General features: G+C 40.3%; 2 protein-coding genes across 2 annotated transcripts; one reads left to right on the top strand and one right to left on the bottom strand.

The window, feature by feature from the left end:
• Window positions 1–1665: 1665 nt before the first annotated feature.
• TMEM231 (transmembrane protein 231) lies at window positions 1666–21570 on the bottom strand. Its single transcript, XM_054579171.1, has 7 exons — window positions 21399–21570; window positions 21134–21303; window positions 12869–12997; window positions 12383–12526; window positions 4543–4624; window positions 2543–2648; window positions 1666–2197 (listed from the first exon to the last, which is right to left on the bottom strand). The coding sequence occupies exons 1-7, from the start codon at window positions 21535–21537 to the stop codon at window positions 2017–2019; spliced, it is 951 nt and encodes a 316-aa protein (XP_054435146.1). The 5' UTR covers window positions 21538–21570; the 3' UTR covers window positions 1666–2016.
• On the top strand, window positions 7271–8038 carry LOC129075113 (protein phosphatase inhibitor 2-like). The gene is made up of 2 exons (XM_054579095.1): window positions 7271–7688; window positions 7800–8038. Exons 1-2 carry the CDS (start codon window positions 7271–7273, stop codon window positions 8036–8038), a joined length of 657 nt encoding a protein of 218 aa, XP_054435070.1.
• Window positions 21571–21782: the final 212 nt, after the last annotated feature.

Raw genomic sequence — 21782 nt, 5'->3', positions numbered from 1 at the left:
GATTCAGGTTGAGAAGCTACCAACATCTGATCTGTAAACAAAATAACATTCACCAGACACAGTTGTAATTTTCCAGCCTGTGGTTTCCACATGCCATGTGGATTCCACCAAAAACTCACATGTACTTGAGGCTGGACCAGAGGACTTTTGCCAAAGAGCTAACAAAAGCTCCAAGGTCTTTGGGCAGAGCCCTGGCAGAGCAAGGCTGCTGGTGAGTAACTCGGAGAAGTGTGTGCCACCTCTGCCCTCCCCATTCTTCCCCTTCCCCAACCCTTCCCCTCTAAAAAGCCACACGCAGCCTCCATTTTGAACATTTTAATTAGAAAGTTACAAAACAGCATGGTTCTTTATACAAATGTTGCATTAAAATAATAAAATGCAAAGCAATGTTTACACATCTTTATATGTCTTTCCATATCTCATTTCCTTCTGGTAATTCAGAAAATTCAGCAACCAATTTTCATTTAAATCTTAAAAACAAAAATTTTAGGCATATAAATAGGCTGCCCTAAATTTTAAAAGAAAATCAGAAGGGCCAGTGTTAGGATATTTATGTACTTGAATACTTCAAATTAGCTTTGTTTCCAAAACACTTACTTTGGCCAGCCTGAAAGAGAAGGTGCGTTGGAAATAACAACTGAATCTCCAAGGTAAACTGAGGCACACACCGAAGTGTGTTTGTGAATGGGCACGAAGCACAGGTCATAGTGGCTATGTCCTTCCAAAACCAGTAACATCTCCGGATCATAAAGCAGATCCATCTGTCCTTTTAGGAAACTGCATGTTTTCTCAGGACGGGAACAAAGAATCAGTCTTCTGTGCGCAACAAAGACCTGTCCCAGCACTCCTCTCCTGCAGACACTCGCTTAGTCATGAGCGTAATCTGGCTGGACTGCTTGTCACTGCGATTGGCCAGGCTGGACTGAGCTGCCGAGGCTGGCATCCCCTCATTCCCCTCGCTGCTCCCTGTGTGTCCTCCCCAAAGCTGCCGGCTCTGATCGGCACCCTGTTCCTTCGTCAAGGGAAATACAAGGAGCTGGGCTTCCCGCGAGCCCTCCAAATAAACTCTGTGGTTGTCGGGCAGGGAGCCAATACCAACAACAGGTCCTCTGTCACCCATGTCTTTTTCAGGAAGGGGGAGGGGCTGTTGAGTGGAAAGTGTCCAGGCTGTTGGGTGAGGGCCAGAGAGAAAAATCCTGTTGTTACAATCCTTGCTTCCCCCACTGCTGCTGAGAGGATTGTGAATGAAACAGCACTTCTGACTTCAGCCTGCTATTCCAGGAGCACAGACAGAGGGCAAAAGGCAGGGCAACGAGCCAGCCACATAAGGGCAGGAGAAAGGGCTTTTCAGCTGAGCTAATGACAGACGATGTCTGTTTGACTGCGGGCAGGTGGATGGTTCTAGTGTCCTCAAGTTGCTCACCCTCACGTGCATGCACACATGTGTTCGTGAGCACTCACACTCTTCTCTCTCCCCTTCTCTCCAATTCTCCAGTTAAAGGCCTCTCAGTTCTGGAAGTCAGAGTTCTGAATGGGAAATTGAGGTGCCCAAGAGTAGAAAGTGCTCGTGATTTGCGTACCTGCCATGAGAGTCCTGAAAAAGAGTAAAATGGTTTACAACTGGGGGAAGAAATGCATAGCATGTTTCTCAGTTCAAGAAAAAGTCTTTGCTGGACCAGAGACGGGACTCTCTCCAACATGTCTAAACTGATAGTAGCTTTCTCCTGAAATCCAGGTCTAAGGGGAAAAAAAAAAAAAAGCAGGAAGCAAATTACAGCCTTTGGGAACCCTCAGACCTTTCCACAAACTAGTCTCCGATGATTTTGAAAGGCACTTAGGAGATATGGAATTTGTGTAGGGAAAAATTAGAAAGAACTCATCTTTGTCTCTGGTAAGAAAAGCACACATGCTGATACATGTCCATGGGCTCTTTTCAGAAGGGTCCTCAGATGGCAGTTCTTAGAAGACAATATGAGGTAGCCAGGGTCCTGCTTAGAGTTTTCGGTGATGGTCTTCTTATGATAAGTGCTCCTTACACAGCTCTCCTTGGGGCATTGCTGTTACAGGGATTGTGGTGACCACTTGATTTTGAAACACAAATCTTTTTATTCTTTCAAATATCCAGAGGAAGATAAGTAGGATACTGACATACTGGATCCAGGCAAACTTTATAATTTCCCAGAATCCTGGTAGATAAGTATATATAGTTAAGGAATCTCATATGACATTTTCTAAGTAAATGTTAAAGTTTAGACAGGATATGGCAAAATGTTTCAAATACCTTTAAGATAAAGGGGATAATAAAATGTTATTAGGACATACATATGGATGATTCTGACCTAGAAGAACTGCTCATGAAGGAATAAAACAGGAAATGAAATTTTTCCCCTGTATAAACAACAGAATTGTTTGTGTGGGGCTACAATGCTGTAGCAATTTCCCATCTAAGACTTCCCACATGTGTTTCTTCTTGGGACAAGTAAGGAATCCATTTTTCTTTTTTGAAACTGAGCTACTGTTGTCTCCCTAACAGAAAGGATATGAAATGACTTCCACGGGGTATCGGATGACAGCATTAACCACAAACGGAGCTTCGGCGGCCCTTCCCACCAGCCAGATGGGGTTGGGGTCAGTCAGGATGGTGGTAACTGCAATACAATCAGGAATTAGACAGAATATTGAGGGCTGTGAAAATACTATTTTGACCTCTCAGGAAAACTCTGTATTTCAGAACTCATCTCAAGGAAAGGATTCAAAAGAAAGTGAAACTGAATGTGAAAGGTGGCTCATACACTATGTGTTCAAATACTTATCAAAATGCTTATGTTAAAAAAGCCTGGATGCTCAATGTCACTAATCATCAGAGAAATGCAAATTAAAACCACAATGAGATATCACCTCACACCTGTCAGAAGAGCTATCATCAATAAATCAACAAACAACAAGTGCTGGTGAGGATGTGGAGAAGAGGGGACCCTTTTGCACTGTTGGTGGGAATGCAGATTGGTGCAGCCACTGTGGAAAGCAGTATGGAGATACCTCAAAAAATTAGAAATGGATCTGCCTTTCAACACAGCTATCCCTCTTCTTGGAATATATCCAAAGGAACCCAAAACACTACTTTGAAAGAACATGAGCACCCTTATGTTCATTGCAGCATTATTTACAATTGCCAAGCTGTGGAAGCAGCCCAAGTGTCCATCAGTAGATGAGTGGATAAAACAATTATGGGACATTTACAGAATGGAATACTACTTGGCTATAAAAAGGGAGAAAATTTTACCCTTTGTGACAGTATGAATGGACCTAGAGAACATTATGCTAAGTGAAATAAGCCAAGCAGAGAAAGACAAATACCATATGATTTCACTCATACATGGAATCTAATGAATAAACTGAACTAACAAAGAAAATGGGAACAGACTCATAGATGGAGAGCAGGAAGACAGCTACGGGGGGGAGGAGGTGCGGGGGTGGAGGGATTGAGTAAAAAGGGGAAAGAATTCATGGACATGGACAACAGGGCCATGATTGCTGGAGGGATAAGGGGACTAAGTGGTAATAGAAAAAAATACAATAAAGATTAAACTAAGAAAACAACAATGTGGAAACAGTCTATATGTTCTTCTGTAATTCTTGATTGGCTAAGCAAAGGAAATCTACGCTACCACTAAAAATAATACCAATTAAAATTTTGTAGCAGCATGGGAAAATATTTATATTACAAAGTATATAAAAATAAACTGGATCCGAAAGTGTCTCTAAACTATGATAGCAGCTGTACATACATAAAAAGATTTGCATACAAAGACAGGAAGGAATAAAGAAAAAAAACTCAATTTGTAGTTTTCTAAGTTTAGTCAATGTGTTTAGTTTTAAAATTTGTTTTTAAAATAATGCTGTTAGTGTATTACATAAAACCAGGAAGAAACACTGGAATTGCCGTCCCCCCCACTTGTTACATGTCCGTGTGGTATCCATGATGTCTGGTTGCCAAGCTACACTTTAGTGCCTTTAGAGAAAACCTCAGACAATCAGCCAAACGAGTGAAGTCGAGCATATGGGATGGCCTAACAGCCCCACCTCTGTAAGGCACAGCACACCCTTCCTTAGAGCCAGAACCTTGGGTGCATCGCATCTACTCTCCTAATTCAACTGCTGACATGGGGTGAGTCACTCGCCTTCCCTATTTCCATTTCAAAACTATGGACAGTAATTTGCCTTTTTTAAGTAAGTGTGGTAAAGGGAGCACCTCAATTCAGCTTCCATTTAAAAGAAAGGAAACCCATCAAACCAGTGGTGGGGTAAATATGACAATTAAGCGGCACTTACCTGCTGAATCATAGAAGTGGGGACAGGGTAGAGTGTAGGTCTTTAGGTCAGGAGGAAAAGGACAAATGCTGGTAGCCTGTTTGCCTCCCATCACTGAGTATTCACCGGTTTTGACATTTTCATCAAGATAAGGGTTCCAATTCTGTGTTTCTCCAGAGCCCCCACCATCCTGGAAAATCCTTGACAGATACCCAAATAAAACTTACTCACCATTCCTTTCTTGATAGGCAGCAACAATGTGGGTGAGGTCATAGTCATAGGCAAAAGGGCTGGTCCCGTTGATCACTGACACCTGGGATACAGCAGGAGGACCAGGTATGAGCGCTTGAGCAGCTTCTTCTCAGGTCTGTCTGTCTTCCTGCCCACCAAAGCAGGTCTCAGGGACTACCTTCTTGTTTTTGGTGGCCTATTCCAGTATCAACAATCCTTTCTCCAAGGATGAACCAACTCTTTCGCAATTATTTATTTACTCTCAATCCTTCTCCTTGTGGGATGGAAACAGGGGTCAATATCCACCTTTTATAGGTTTTATAGGTTTTAAAGCTATTTATAAAATACCTCTCCATTCCAATGGGAGAAATAATTCCTTTAATTTTTAAAAATGGACCGTATTTTCTGCCCTTGTTGGTGTGGCTAGGTTGGTTGGGGCATCCTCCAGTAACCGAAAGGTTGCAGGTTTGATTGCCAGTCAGGGCACACACTTCGATTGCCCAGCGGGCCACATATGGAAGGCAACCAATCAATGTCGTTCTCTCACATCGATGTTTCTCCCTCTCTCTCCCCACTGCTTCCCCACCCTCTAAAAGCAATGAAAAAATGTCTTGAGGTAAGGATTGAAACAAAAATAGACCATATTTTCAACTCCCTTGTCTTTCCTTACTCTTGTCTGGATGCTCACTAATTTATCTCTTCTAAATGTGGATTTGGAAATAAGATGAAGTGCAAAGAGTGAGTATATAATCCTATAAAGAAAGCAACTTCCTGCCCTCAGATATCATATTCCTGTTGACATAACCTTCAAATAAAAAGTGATATGGGTTTCTAGGTGAAGACAGGACTTAGAATGCTGAAAACTTAGGGGATGCATTAAAAACATGTAAAAACAAACAAACAAACAAACAAACAAGAAAAGGTTCCAGTCCAGGATAGCAAGAAAGGAACTTCCTGAACTCACCTCCTCCCACTGACACACTGAATCCACAGCTATATATGGAGCAATTCCTTCTGAAAGAAATCTAGAAACGAGTTGAGTGACTCCTACACATTGGGCAAATGAGGAAATACCATCACCCACACCTAAACAATCTTAGCACATCCCGACTACTAAAAACAAAGAAGGCATCTTGGACAATGACAAAGGTTTAAGAGGAACCAAGAGCTCCGGCTGGGCTGATTGGTAAGATTCATTTCCTACATTAGACCACTCCACCAAGACTGGGAGAGAGGGATGTTTTATCTAATGCACAGAAACCAGCACAGAGAGTCAAGGAAAATGAAGAAATAGAAAAATATGTTCCAAACAAAAGAACAAGAAAGAACTCCAGAAATAGACCTTAATAAAATGGAAATAAGTGATATATCAGATAGAATTCAAAATCGCAGTCACAAAGATGCTCACTGAGGTTAGGAGAACGATACATGAAAAGTTTAAAAAAAAAGACACTGTAAGAAAATCACAGGCAAATATAGATGCAAAATCCTCCACAAAATATTAGCAAACCAAATTCGATGCCACAACCAAGTAGGATCTATACCAAGGATGCAAGTATGGTTCAACATCCACAGATCAATATATGTGATACATCACATTAACGAAATGAAGGATAAAAATCATCTCAAGAGATGCAGAAAAAGCATTTGATAAAATTCGACATCCATTCTTAAAAAAAGCTCTCAATAAAGTGGGTACAGAGGGAATGGAAACATACCGCAACATAATAGAAGACATCTATGATAAGCCCACAGCTAACATCATAATGGAGAAAAGCTTCTCCTTTAAGATCAGGAAGAACACAAGGGTGCCCACTTTCACTGCTTTTATTCAGCATAATACAGGAATTCCTAGCTAGAGCAATTAGGCAAGAAAAAGAAATTAAAGTCATTCAAATTGGAAAGGAAGGAGTAAAACTGTCTGCATATGACACAATATTAAATGTAGAAAGCCCTAAAGACTACATCAAAAAACCTGTTAGAACTTATGACTCACAAAATCAATACACAAAATCATTTGCATTTCTATACACTAACAATAAAGTATCAGAAAGAGAAATTATGAAAAAAATCCCATTACACTGTATCAAAAAGGACATAAAACATGTAGGAATAAATTTAACCAAAGAGGTGAGAGGAAGATCCTGTACACTGAAAACTGTAAGATATTGATAAAAGAGACTGAAGAAGATACAAATGAATATACAGATATTCTGTGCGTGTGTGTTAAGAGAATTAATGCTATAACGTCCATACTACACAAAACCATCTACAGATTCAATGGAATCCTTATCAAAATTCCAGTGGCATTTTTCACAGCTATAGTAAAAACAATCCTAAAATTTGTATGGAACCACAAAAGACCGCAAACAGCCAAAGCAATCTTGAGAAAGATCAAAGCTGCAGGCATCTAACTTCCTGATTTAAAACTATATTACAGGCGCGGGGGCAGCAGGCCCGCTTCTCTACGTGGGCCGCGCGCGCGCATACCAAGTGCGGGTGGCCTAGGGCGCGTGTAGAGCCACCCGCCGCAGGCCTGGGCCAGACGCCAAAGCAGCGGGGTCGTTGTGCTGTGAAAAAGACATCGGAAGCCGCCCTAGCGACAGCAGGTGCGGCCTCTTTAGCCCCAAGCGCTGGGCGAGTCTAGGCTCGCACCTAGCCCTTCCTGGACCTAACGCCAAGCAGCGACACTGAGTGGGCCTCCAACAACGGACCGGAGCTGCGGGCAATGGCGGCGTCCGCGGCCTCCGCAGCCTCGATGGCCGTGTCCCGGCCCATAAAGGGGATCCTGAAGAACAAGAGCTCTGCGATTTCTTCTGTGGTGACCTCCAATGAAGAGCAGCCCGGCAGGAGTGTCGAGGAACAGAGGAAAAAGTCCCAGAGGTGGGATGAAATGAGCATCCTGGCGACATATCACCCAGCAGACAAAGACTATGGTTTAATGAAAACAGATGAACCAAGCACTCCGTACCATCGTATGGTAGGTGGTCATGACGATGCAATGGGTGACTCAGAAACCACTCAAGCCCTGACCCCAGACAGACTGGCTAAGAAACTGGCTGCTGCTGAGGGCTCGGACCCCAAGTATCGGGTACATGAACAAGAAAGCAGTGATGAAGACTGTGACTTCTCACCTGAGGAACAAGGTAAAAAGTCTTTATTGAGTGCCTGCTGTTTACTCTTCTGTAAGTGCTCAGGAGGAAATGTGCACGGGGGAGAAAAGACCCAGCTTCAGGAAACTTCCACACCAGCTATAGAAAAAAAGCGACAGTTTGAAATGAAAAGGAAGCTTCACTGCAATGAAGGACTGAATATTAAATTAGGTAGGCAATTAAGTTCTAAAACCCTAGATAATGATGAGGAAGATGAAGAAATGTCAGAGACTACAGCTGGAGAAAGTATGAATATGAAAAAATCAAATCAAGGATCTACTACGGGTGACCAACTGCAAACCAAATCACAGAGTTCAATAGAAGAGATTTGTTCAACACTGTAATTGTCTGATACAAACCCTGTTACTATATTATACTGCTTCTTGTTCTCTGCAATTCAGGACTTAAGTACCAAAATGCATACCAGTTATTATATGTTGCCAGGAATTAAATAGACTAATTAGACTGGAAATGCCTAATTGATACATATATTCTTGTGCCTAGTACTTCACCACAAATACAGTATAATATCATCACTCTAAAACTGCACTACTTTCGTAAGAACACTGGTTAATTTGTATAAGATATAGTTTTTTATGCTTGGAGGTTAGTATCTTGGGGAGGGGGAGAGGATCTAATTTATTTTCTTCCCTTCTAGATGTGATAGCTCTTATAAATTTTTAAGTCAAAATCCAATTGGAACAACAGATTATAGAGGCTGATAAATACTCAGTCTGAAAACTATTTTAACACATGTCTCAACCTGATTTATCTATTTAATTGAAAAGGATGATTATAAAAGTTACTGTTGAATTTTCAGGCCTAATACCTTTAAAATTCCTTCTGAATTTCTTTATGTTTAAAAGGAAAGACTGAATTATTTCTCATCAAAACTAGCTTTATTCACAAATAAATTATCAGGTTGAACTTGCACTAATGGCTGCTCTTTTTTTGTAAACTCGATTGGCAGACTTCAGATCATTTAAAATAAATGTAATTATAACATAGTCTCAGCATTCCCTTTATATGCCTGTCCTAACCACCTGCCTTTGTTTCTTACTTCTTTCCACATATACACACACAATAGTTCTTTACCTTTATAAAGGGGCATGAAGATTGTCATGACATTAGGAACCCTTCCCTCACATATTGTATCCTTTACTCAACAATGAAAATCTTATTTTGACTATCAGTGCCTCTTTTTTCCTACTAATACATGGACAAAACAGACTTTAATAGCAGCAGTACTATAGACAGGAAATATAATTCAACTCCAGGATTTCTACACTACTTTGATTTACAGCTTGCTAATTAAATTGCTATTACCAGTTGATTGTTTGACTTAAATAGACCTTAGGAAACAAGTGAGATTCTTTGGCATGATGGGAAAATTGGGTGTAGGCAGTGGTATGATAATAGTTCCTGAGTGTAAGGACAGAAGTAATCCTGAACACAATTTAAGAACTTTAATCCCTACTTTAAGGGAATATGATAATGTATGCTAGACAACTGTACTGTATTCTAACACAGTAAGGTTGAGATTCTTTTTTCTCCTGAAATGAAGTGCAGTTCCTGTGTATCTTGGTTTACTAATAATTTATTTTTAGTCAATTATTTGTATCTTGATTTTTTGATAGTACGAAAAGAATCTATTATATGAACAGACTTTTAAAATAGTTTCTGTATATTATATATATGAAATGCTTTTATTGAACAGCTTATCTTCCACTTGCAAGTTTATAGAAATATCAATATGTCAAAATAAATAGAAAGCGAGGAGGGAAAACTATATTACAAAACTATGGTAATCAGAACAGTATGGTATTGACATAAAAACAGACATATCAATGGAACAGAATAGAGAATCTAGAAATAAACCCACCAATATATGCTTAGTTAATTTTTGACAAAGGAGCCAAGAATACAATGGGGAAAGAACAGACTCTTCAATAAATGGTGTTATGAACACTGGACAGTCACATGCAAAAGAATGAAACAGGACTCCTATCATACACCATACATACAAATCAATACAAAATGGTTGAAATTTCATTTAAGACCTGAAACTGTAAATCTCACAGAAGAAAACGGGGTATGCTTCCAGACATAAGTTCTGGCAAAAAATTTTTTGTATTTCATACCAAAAATACAAGCAACAAAAGGAAAAATAAGTGGGACTATGTCAAACTAAGAAGCTTCTGCACAGCAAAGGAAACCATCAACAAAAATCAAAAGGCAACTTACAGAATGGGAGAAAATATTAGCAAATAATATATCTAATAAGAGTTCATACCCAAAATACAGGGTCCAGCAGAAGTAACACCTGCTTGAGTGTGGCTGGCAGGGTAATAACGTAGATGTAATAATTTACAGTTTTAATTTGAACACTTCACCTAAAATGTCATCTGGTGTGCTTGAGTGTGATATTGTAATGTTATAGAATTACATGCTTATGATTTTGTAGTAATGAAGGGACATTATTTGTGCTGGACCCTGTATATAAAGAACTCACACAATTCAATAGCAAAAAATAAAATAAATAAATTTGCTTTTAAAAATGGGCAGAGGAATCAAATAGGCATTTTTTCCAAAGAAGACATACAGAAGGCCAACAGGTACACAACAAAGTGCTCAACATCACCATCATCAGGGAAATGCAAACCAAAACCACAATGAGGGATTACTTTAGGACACTTACCAAAAAGACAAGAAATAACAAGTGTTGGCAAGGATGTGAGAAAAAGGGAACCCTTGTTCACCGGTGGTGGGAATGTAAGCTGGTGCAGCCACTATAGAAAACAGTGCAGAAGTTCCTCAAAAAATTAAAAATAGAGCTACCATATGATCCTGAAATCTCACTTCTGGGTATATATCCAAAAGAAATGAAAACAAGATATTGAAGAGATATCTGCACTGCCATGTTCACTGCAGCATCATTTACAGTAGCCAAGATATGGAAACGACCTAAGTGCCTATCAACGGATGAATGGATGAAGATGTGATATATATATTCATACATGAAAAAGAAAGAAATCCTGTCATTTGCAACAACATGGATGGATCTCGAAGGCACTATGCTAAATAAAATAAGCCAGATAGAGAAAGATATATACTGCATGGTATCACTTATATGTGGAATCTAATAAAAAGTCAGACGCATAGAAATAGATTAGAAAATTGGTTGTCAGGTGCTTGGAGCTGGGGGCAATGGATAAAGGGTAAAAGTACAAAGTTTCAGCCATAAGATGAATAAAGTCTGAGGATCTAATGTATAACATGATGACTATAGTTAATAATAATATATTGTATAATTGAAATTTGCTAAGAGAGTAGAACAAAATGTTCTCATACATATACTAAAAAAGATAAAGATGTGTGGTGATGGATGTGTTAACTGAGAGGAATCCTTTCACAATGTGCACATCTATCAAATCATCATAATGTATACTTTAAATAGCTTACAGTTTTATCAATTATACCTCAATAAAGTTGGAAAAAAAAAAAAAAAGCAAAGACCACTTCCAAGCTAAAAAGAGTGCCATATTAAGTTTTTATCTTATAGTCCTCCTTTTTCTTTTCTTTTTTTTAACTTACATTGATTGTAGCTACGGTGACCATAAATCCTACTTTGAAACGGTCCTGCAATAACTGATAACATCCTTCTTTCCTTTTCAAAAGTAGCCCAGCCCAAATTATACAGCCCCCCTTGGGGTATAATAAAAGTTAGTCATAATGAGTGTTTAGATGCATGAGTTCTGGCCTCAGACGGACAATTCATGGTTCTGTTACTCTCACGCTGTGGGACTCTGGAAAAATTAATTATCCCCTGCCAGTCCCAGTTTCCCCAAGTGTAAAACGAGACTCCATTCTTTCAACAAATATATCTGAGTACTTATGATATGGCAGGCACTGTTTAAGGCACTGGGGTGAAAGTACAGATGTCAGTATAGCATAGATGCTGAGGGAGACAGCAAAAAAAAAAAACAACAAACAAACAAAAAACAAAACTGAAAATATATCTTTAATATTTCCGGTGGAAGAAAGTAAATCTAGGTAACGGAGAAAGATGGTGGAAAGGAAGTGCCTGGGAAGGACTGTGTTCAGAGACATTTGGACAGGGAACTGAATGGAGTGGCAGATTAAGCTATATGCATCCTTGTCAGAGGGAAACGCAAGTGCAAAACCCTTGAGGCAGCAGCCGCTTTGTGGCACAAAGGCCAGTATGGCTAGAAAGGAGCGGAGGGGAGAGTGACAGGACAAGCAGCTGCAGAGCTGGGAAATGCAGAGTAGACTTTTCCTGGGGTTGCTGTGATGAATAAATGAGATGATATATTTAAACCTCTGAACTCAGGATTGACATATATTATGTGCTCAATAATCAGTCATTAGTATTATTTTTGAAATGTTTTACATAAACTGTAAAAGATCACCTGCAATATGGTGTGTGTGTGTGTACATATCCAAAAGCAATTAAGTATTTGGTTCTTAGATAAAAACAAAGATTTTCTTCTCTCTTTCTAGATGTAAATACAGGCATGTCTGTCTCCATATTTTGAGAATTTCCTCAGAAATCCTCTTCCATGCCCCTAACAAGAAACACTATTTCCCATTTCCATTTTTGCCCTCTTCAAGAAACTGATAAACACTGACATGTAGAAACAAAGGAGATGGACCAGAAGCATCCTTACGTTGTATCGAACATCTAGGCCACTGTAGCTTAGGGGCTGCTTCTGCTGCAGCCTTAGGTCTCCGTTCACATATAACTGGGACCCCGGAAGAGCAAAGGAGGACTGGAGAAATGCCATGCTCTGCATCACGAATGTAGACATCCTCTGAAATCATTAGAGGGGGAGACAATATCAATTTCGGTCAGACCTTAAGGGCTCTGGGTTCTAAGCGCCCACCTGTCTAAGGATGAAGTTTAGTGGTTACTCACATACCTGGTTTAGCTATGTAGGAAGCATTCTGCACAGAATGCTCTGAGCTGTTAATAGTTTGTACAAATTAATATGACCCTAATGAAACACATTTAATCTGCCTAAGTTAAATCCCAAAGAACACCTCAGAAAAGAGCCTTTTTCTACAGTGTGGGTTTTCCTAAAAATCAGAAAGAAGGCTCTGATCTATTAAAAGACAAAAGGGAGAGGATAGGCTTCCCTCAGGAATTGACTCACGTGCAATTGGTAGGAGAAAGTCAAGATGAGTTGCACACCAAGAACATGCTCCGTGGACTGCAGCGGAAGCTCCAGTTTAAAATGCAACATGTCCATTTTCCCATCCTGGTTCCTGTCTTCTTCTCTAGTCTAGGAAACCCAAAGAGGGCCAGTGACCCTGGTCCTTATTAAGTCAGGAAGAATCCACATCACAGTTGTGAATACAAAATGACCCATTGTTCTGCTATACACAGGTATTATCTCCCTCATCAAAAGAAAGAGAAAAATAAATATGTATAAGTGGATCAATATTGGGAAAAGAGACAGAATCTTCATACTTCTGCTTCTCATTTATTTAAGGGCCATGCTGATTGGGGAATTTGAAGTGGCAATAACAATAAACATCTGGATGGCATTTTTCTTTTTGAGTTGTCTCGTTTGACCGTTTTTTGTTTTCTTGCTGGCATCTTCTGAGTTTGTATGGAAAATTTAAATAGCACATCAGAATTGACTTCTGCCCTAGCTGGTGTGTCTTAGTGGATTGAATGCTGGCCTGCAAATCAAAGAGTCACCAGTTCGATTCCCAGTGTAGGGCACATGCATGGGTTGCAGGCCAGGTCCCCAGTAGGGAGCATGCGAGATGCAACCACACATTGATTTTTCTCTTTCTCCATCCCGTCCCTTTTCTAAAAGTAAATAAATAAATAAATATTTTTAAAAAATTATTGGAAAAAAAAATTGTATTCCACTTGTCTAGAAAATAAACTAATACTAATAATTTTGTATTCCCCAGACTCAGCAAAAACAAAAACAAAAAAAGAAACAAAAACAAACAACCCACCAAGCTCTATCTATACATCCTTAAACCACAAGTGTCGTTGCTTCAGATTCTTGATGTTGGACCACATCTCATTACTGTCAGCACTTTAAAGCCTACTGCATCTTTTAGTACCAATCAATAAAATGAAAAAAGCAACTCTGGAAAATCACTATGCCATTAAAACTACACAGATACTTTATAAATTATGGACATGAAAAGTAGGGAAAACAGATCTTAAGAGGGAAAAATACTAAATTACAGCTCATAAAAACACTGGTACCCAGTCTTGATATCTACAGCCTTGTCTCATAGTGATCCTAAAACGACTAGAAGGAAGGGATGGTTACTGACATGTAGTCACTGCTTCCTTGACATGATTCCTTGGCACAACTCTGGATCTTGTTGCTACAACTGATCCTTTTTCAGTGTACGTTCCCAGAAGGATTTTACTATGGAGTATCAGCATTCCCATCTGAACTCTCCATCTACTGATTCATTTTTATTTCCACCAATATCATTATGCAATGAAGAGAGTCTTTGTTCTTATACAGATATCTGTTTTCAGAAACTTTCAATTATTTCTTTCCTTCTAGACAATAATGTCCTTATCCTAGGACTTGTATAGAGAAACCTGCCCTCTCTCTTCTGTTGGACACTATTTTCTCTGTCCTGTTCCATCAGCTTCACAGGTGCAGGGGAGGGATATCTGTTACCAGGGATGATGATCGAGTTACTGAGGCAATTGTGTATTAGCAATTATGATTAGAATAGAAAAGAGGCTGCCTTGTCTTTTCATGAATCTTCTTCAGTTGGTACCTGGGAAGACTTGGAAGACAAAGTCGACTTAGCTCTCTAAAATGATCTCCATCTTTTGGATCCTTAGTGTTAAACAGAAAGACAAAGATTAAATGTCAAAAGTGAGGATAGTGGCCAGGAGGGAATTCCCAGAAGAACACAGACTCCAACACAGTGTGTGATGGAGAGAAAAGCAATTCATTTGACTTTGAAAATAAGTCTAAGCTAAGCAGAGCAGGCATTATCCCTGTTGTATAGAAGAGAACATCAAGGCTCAGGGAGGTGAAGGGATTTATTGGGTATGGCTAGTAATGGTAAAGATAGGACTTGAAACCACATCTTTGACTTCCGATCTGGTTCCTTCCAGAGCTAAAATGTCCAGACAAAACAAAGCAAAACAAAACAAAAACAAAAAACCAAAACAACTCAAGATGTTGGGTGGGACAAATATTTTTGCAAAAGCCAGCATCAAAAGTATAGGTCTGTATACTTGCTTGTGCACACACTTTGACTCCAAGTTCAGAGAAGACAGAGGTCTGACATAGCACCATAATGAGCATCTACTTGTTAAGTTCACTCATTAATCTGTCAAGTATTTTTTGAGGACCTGCTTTATGCCAGGCACATAGTAGGTGTCAGGAATATAATGGCAAATGAAATAGACCAAGTTCCCGCCACCACCCTCCACCCCCGGCCAAGGGAGCTTATATTGCCTGCCATGGAGGCAGACAATAAATCAATAACCAAGTAAATACATACCAATATTAGGTTATGATGAGTGTCACAAAGAAAAATGAAACAGACTAAAATTAGAGAATCATCAGTATAAATATTTTTTACAGAAAATATTCAAGAAGACCTGACTGTTGGAAACCTGAATGAAGTGAAGTGAGGAGGCATGGAAATATCTGTGGAGGGGTAATCCAGGCTAACAAAGTGAACATACACTGAGTAAAAGTGGGTCAGTGTTTAAGACAGTGTTACCAGGCCAGCGCAGCTGAGCAGGAATGAGACAGAGAGCAGTGGATGAAGAGGGTCACAAAACAGCCATGGGGGTAAGAGAGGAGGCAAACGGTGCATCCCCCACAATGACCTATCACCAAGTTAGAATCTCACTCCTTTAAGAATGGCAAGTTGGGCTACATGTCTACACTATTACTTATTAGTGAAATCAATGATCTAATTCCATTTAGTTCAAATCAATTTTAATACATGGGCATCAGCTATAAAGGCAGGCATTCAAAGAGTTAATACTTCTTTAACACAAGTTCAAGGTTATTCTAAAATCAAATTGGTGTGTCTGGCTAAGATAATTCATAAATCATACCATCACCTTATTTCTGTAAGGTATATGTGCAATTTGGAACAATGTTTATATTCACTGATTGTTCCATCTGATCCCACTGCATATCCCAGGAGAGGGATATTCTTATTAGTAATAATAAGAGAGGTAGGTACTACATCATGTTCTTTATGTAGACAGTTACATTGAGGCCGAGAGAGGGTATGGAACCCAGTGACAGAATTGGGTCTAGCATTTAGGTTTGCTGACTTCTGATTCAGTGCTCCTCTGTAACAGCCCACAAGAACCATAATTTCAAAGATTTTTGATGGTTTAAGGAGGATAATCCTTTCTGTAAAGGATTATATGAAATCAATATTAATATACTACATAGGATAAATATAGCCATTGTTGTATTTAGTCAGGGCATATCTGTCTACCTATATGAATCAGAGAAACAGAAACCAGCCCTGGTTGGTGTTGCTCAGTGGATTGAGCACCGACCTATGAACCGAAAGGTCTCTGGTTTGGTTCCTAGTCAGGGCACATGCGTAGGTTGTGGGCCAGGTCCCCAGCGGGGGGCGTGCAAGAGGCAAGAATAGCTATATCTCTCACACATAGATATTTCTTTTTCTCACTTTTTTCCTCCCTTCCCCTCTCTAAAAATAAATAAATAAAATCTTTAAAAAGAAAAACAGAAACTAAAGTTATTTTAGTGGAGAACTAAAAAGGCAAAAGGGAATGCTGTGTTAACACAGAGCAGGTAACCGCAGGAAGCAGCTCTGGTGCCTGAGGCTGGAGAAGGAAGGGAAGAAGCTGGCATTACCGAATGGAGCTGGGACTCAGTCCTCAGGAAGGGTTTCCCAACTGGCTCTGGTACTTCCAGAGTCTGGAGGAGGAACCCACTAGAGGGAATCAATAAAGCTGGAGGAAAGACTTACTCCTTCCTGTTTGTAATCACCCCAGCAATGGTCCTTCACCCTGACAGTGGCAACTGGTTGCAATTTTGTTTTTTCCTATTCCCAGAATAAGGCTCATCATGCCTCCCTCTGGCCGAACCTAACAGGGAGTTAGTGGACAGAGGAAAATGCATTTTTCAGCATCTCAGCATGAGCATCACAAAACAGAGGGATAGGAGGGTGGATTTGGAGCTGAAACAAAACCTAAAATCAACACACCATCTAACTGTAAGAGTTGCTGTAAATTTAAGGAGTCTAATTGTTTCCAGACATCCTGACTTGCAATATTTTTCCCATCAAGGATTCTACAGGATCTCATGATTTGTTTTCAAACCTTTCATTCTTTTGAGTCATATTCTTTTATTAAAGGTTAATTTCCTAGTTTATACCAGTGTTCATTTTACGATATAGTTGTCATCATTGAGTGTTCCATTTTTTTTTCTTTTTGTGCTGAAAATATTCTGGGTCTCCTGCAAAGTAGGGACCACTATTTTGGGGCTCCTAGACTCATTGAATTCTTGCTACCTGTATTTCAATGACTCTAAGATATATATCATCAATTATAAAATGCACCATTATTTTATGTACCAGTAAGGAAAAATAATTCCAGTTAAACCATGACAATGTTTCTAATCACTTATTTATTTTATACTTATTCAAAGAGCTGTCAGTGTGCTCTCCCCGTATACCCATACCTTTCCCTTCCCTCTCTTCTTCCCTCTCAGGTGTGCTTCTCCTAAATTCTAAACAACCCATGAGACTTGCAACCAGGGGAGAAGCAGCAGTTCAGCCCCCAGGCGAACCCCCTGAACTTGTCTCCAAGGCCCCTCTTCTCCGACTCTCCAGGGAGCTGGCAGCAGCCCCGCCTCTGCTCCCTTCTTTCCCATAACATTTCTGAGAGCTGAAGCAGAGCACCACCTAGTCCTTCTCCTGTGCTTCTTCTCTCCTAAGCCCTTTCTTATTTCACTGTTCCCAGCTTTAATAAACATACTCTCAAGCTGAAAAAAATAAAGAGCTTTTAGACTTAGGCATATCTATATCAGATATCATACTTATGCACACAGAAAATTATAAGGGAAACAAATTGATCCAGGGGTTCCTAGAACTTCTTTATATCATAATTCTTTTGAATCACTTTTTGACTCAATGATATTCATACTTTTCTATGCAATTTTGTCCTTTGTGCTTTCAAGCACATTGGTGATAAAGCATTTTAAAAAATTTCATAAAATCCATTGGTCCGGGCTCTTGAGCAGGCTTTAAAATTATGTGAAGCTAGCCTATTTTGAAATGCCTCTTGAATCATCTGTTATCCACTCTCCATTTGGCTCTTAGGGGTTAAAATAATAGTATTTTACTATCTTACTATTTTGTCACTTATATCTCAGTAAAGCTGAAAACAAGAATGTTTTACCATTGTCTCTGGGGTTTTCTTTCATGTTGCTGAAGTCCCTTCTGAAACCTTTAGTGCTGTCACTTTTGATGTTTGCACATGTGTAGGCAATGCGGACTATGCAAAGCCTGTCTCCTGGCCAACAGCCATCCTAAGATAACATGGACAGGAAGACACACTCTGATTTGAGATGTAAAAAAAAAAAAAAAGAAAAGAAAAAAAAAGGTGCCTCAGACACATGGATTCTCTACTCATCTTCCTATAGTCTTCAGCCCCCATATTCTCAGATGCCTTAAAGAGCCAAGTCAGCATCATTGAGAGAAAAGATCTAGCTGTGTTTTTTCTTTTCTCATTTCTAACAACAAGAAACAACTTTTAAAGCATTAAAAACAAAGGGACTTTAGAGATGCTGTCCCAGGTGAACTGACCAAAGCAGAAGCAAGGTCATTTCTGACTTGAGGTATTTTCCCAAATTAGCAACAGAAAAGCTAATGCTTTTCTCAGCACTTAGTCAAACTTTGATCTCAAACCACTGCTTCCTTGGCTTCCTGGCTGTTTCCCGGTTGGGCTGCAGTCAGTCTAGGTTTATGGTCAGAGTTAGAAAAGTAAAGTATTTTGTTGCAGTAAGGGTTAAGAATTTAAGATATGGAACAAGAAATCCTTGAGCTCAGCCAGGAAGGTGGCAAATCAATAACTGAGAAAGACTATAGATGACAAGGTCATGCGTTACTTACAGACACTGGCCAAGAATGGAAGGGGGAAAAGACTAAGAAAAATGAGCTTTGGTTTTGTGTTTTAGAGTGCAAAATTATCTGGTATTAAAGAGGATTAATACTTCTGGGCACCATAAAAATGAGAGGTAGTCTTTCCCTGACCGGGTAGCTCAGTTGGTTAGAGCATGGTCCCGATACACCAAGGGTGCAGGTTAGATGTCTGGTCAGGGCACAGGCAAGAATCTACTAATGAATGCATTAATAAGTGGAACAACAAATTGATGTTTCTCTCTCTCTGAAATCAATAAATACAAATATTAGAAAAAAATACAATAAAGATTAAATTAAAAAATTTTTTTAGGTAATAAAAGGTAGTCTTGGCTTTGCATATTTAAAATTAGAACACGTACACACCAGAAGCAGGGGAACATGGGCAGTGCCTCAAGGGAGCAGTTTCTGGTTACAGAGATAAGAGGCCAACTAGCAGTCCACCTGGGGAGTCAACCAGTTGTAGTGCATGAACAAGTGAAAAGAACAAATAAGAAAAACCTAACGCTAAGTACTTGTTTTTAGGATTATTTTAAGTTTTCATGGTTATTTCTCAGACTCAAGTAACCAGAAGAGCATGATTGAGAGGAACACACAAATGTCAAAACAAACAAAAACATTGCTACTCAAAATTTAAAAGACAGGGAATGCTAACCTAAAGTGCAATTAATATGTTAAACATCTGTTTGTTTGGAATTTTTAAAAAATGCTTTTGTTTTCACTTTGGGAAAGGAAACATGCACATGGAAGGTAAACATAGTTCCATACTGGCCTTTCATCCAGTCACCCTTCCTCAGATGCATTGTAATCTCAAATAAGAATAAAAATGGGCAACATGTCATGATTAGTGAGAAGCTATTGAAAGAAATTAATCTCCTACTCCACTTCTATTTTTGAAACCAATTTAAAAGTCCACCCCCATGGCAAATGTTTTCATCTCATTTCAGGCATTCTGTTGACTTCCCACAAGAAGAGGTAAAAATTTCATTTTCTTCCCAGAACAATCCAACACACACACACACACACACACACACACACAGACACCCCCTCCCCCCCAAACAGAGTTAAATTCTCATTTGACTATGTAAGTCCTATTCATGACTAATTACCTTTCTCACTTATTTCTTAGTTTTTACTTCTCTGGAGTTAATAATTATTTTACTTGCTTGCTTAGTTTTCCTTGTACTTACAAATTTCAACAAACAATCTCTACTGAAATTCCTCACAATTTGATCTCTATTCAAAATCTTGTTTACTGCAATATTCTAATAGTGAAAAAGTGGAAACAAATCAAATATCCACCAACAGGGAACTGGTCAAACCCATTATAGTTCCATATCATGAAATACCTTGTAGATCTTAAAAATAATAAGGTTGGTTAAAAAGTATTGATACATGTATCGAACTGAGCCTTTAACTTCATGTCATTAGATATATCAGGAATCAGAAAAATATAAGAATATTTAAAGTAATTAGAAAGAAGTAATCTGAATCACACTTGGTTTGTAGTTATTCATGTAACTAATCAAATTTACGTTTCTCCCCATTTTATTTGGTTGCTGGAAAAAATTCTGAAAAAAATTTTTTTTCAGCTACACAAGTTTGTCTTGCAGGCCAATCATCTCACGGATGTTTACAGAGATTCAACTTCAGAAGAAGGAAACCAGAATTTTCATACTTCTAAAGGAAAACGTTTTCCAAAAATGAGCAGGAAAGGAGTGCTTGTAAAGGAAGCACTCACCTGAAACGAATACTAAATTATAGACAGTTAAATGCTTCATTTTCATCCTGGACAGCTGCAGGATGGAGCAGCATCTAACGAGAGAAGCCCAGGGAAGAGAGAGGGCAATTCTGGGGAGGTGGCTTATCCAATCAGGGCCTAGGCTTCCCGGTGTCAAGTCTGCAAAAAAATGTCTGCTCTTTCCGTTCCGAGTGTTTAGATGCACAACTCCAGCAACACTACGGGGACAAGAACACCGCTCGCCCTTCACGTCTCATAAAGGAATTTTCGTAACCACCCTTCTATCAGGCCAGGTGCATGTCAATGACAGGAGCTAGAAACAGGCTGCCCCAGGCTTCTAGGCAGCTTGGGGAAGTTTAATGAAACAAGAGATTTACTTCCCAGTAAGTTAAGCATTTGTTCACAACTTACCGTGGGTCCGCGAACACTGAAGACCTAAGCGGGGCTCTCCCGAGGCCGGGCCCTTCGCCCCCCCGCCCATCCCTCCCCCTACCCAGTCTCACTGAGCAGCTAGGCCCCGGAAGGAACCACGCACCGAAACAAGTGGGACGCGCAGGTGATCCCCCTGCAGCCGGTTGAAGGCGGGGAACGTGCTCCAGGCGAGGAACCCGCCGTGCTCGGGTCCCAGGAGGGCCAGGAACAGCACCTGGTGCTGGAAGCGAACGGTCGGCTGCTCCTCGTAGCTGCTCCGCTTCAGCCAAAACCCTGGGGTAAAAGAGGGCGGGAATGTCAGGAAGGCCGGCGCGAGTGCAGCGGGACCGCGGGAGCTGCGGCGCGCACCGACCACGGGGCAGGCTCACCGTGGCTCCGGAAGGCCACCAGCAGCGGCGGGATGTACGTGAGCGCGGTGGCCAGCAGCAGGAACACCGCGGCCTTGGAGCAGAGTCCTGCGCGGTAGCCGCGCTCTACTGGTTGAGAAAAGAGCTCGTAGAGAGCCATGAGGGCAGCACAGTGTGCGTTCGCCGGCTTTCAGACCCCTTCGCGGTTGGGGTGGGACAACCAAGTTTGGCTTCTCCTGGTTGCCATAGCCTTGGTCGCCACGGCAACCAACCACGCAAAGAACGGAACCAATAGCAAGGACGCGGGGCCCGGGCAGGGTTGGAACCAATGAGGGGCGGTGCCCGGGGGGCGGGGGGGGAGACGCTCCACCTCGCTTTACACGTTGCGTGCGTTTCCCCAAAGGC

The sequence above is a fragment of the Pteronotus mesoamericanus genome, unplaced genomic scaffold, assembly GCF_021234165.1.
Source record: "Pteronotus mesoamericanus isolate MK-2021 breed Mesoamerican mustached bat unplaced genomic scaffold, CSHL_Meso_final contig_52, whole genome shotgun sequence".
In the NCBI taxonomy this organism is placed as follows: domain Eukaryota; kingdom Metazoa; phylum Chordata; class Mammalia; order Chiroptera; family Mormoopidae; genus Pteronotus; species Pteronotus mesoamericanus.
The sequence above is the reverse complement of the archived record's forward strand: the minus strand, read 5'-3'. Positions and strand labels throughout refer to the sequence as shown.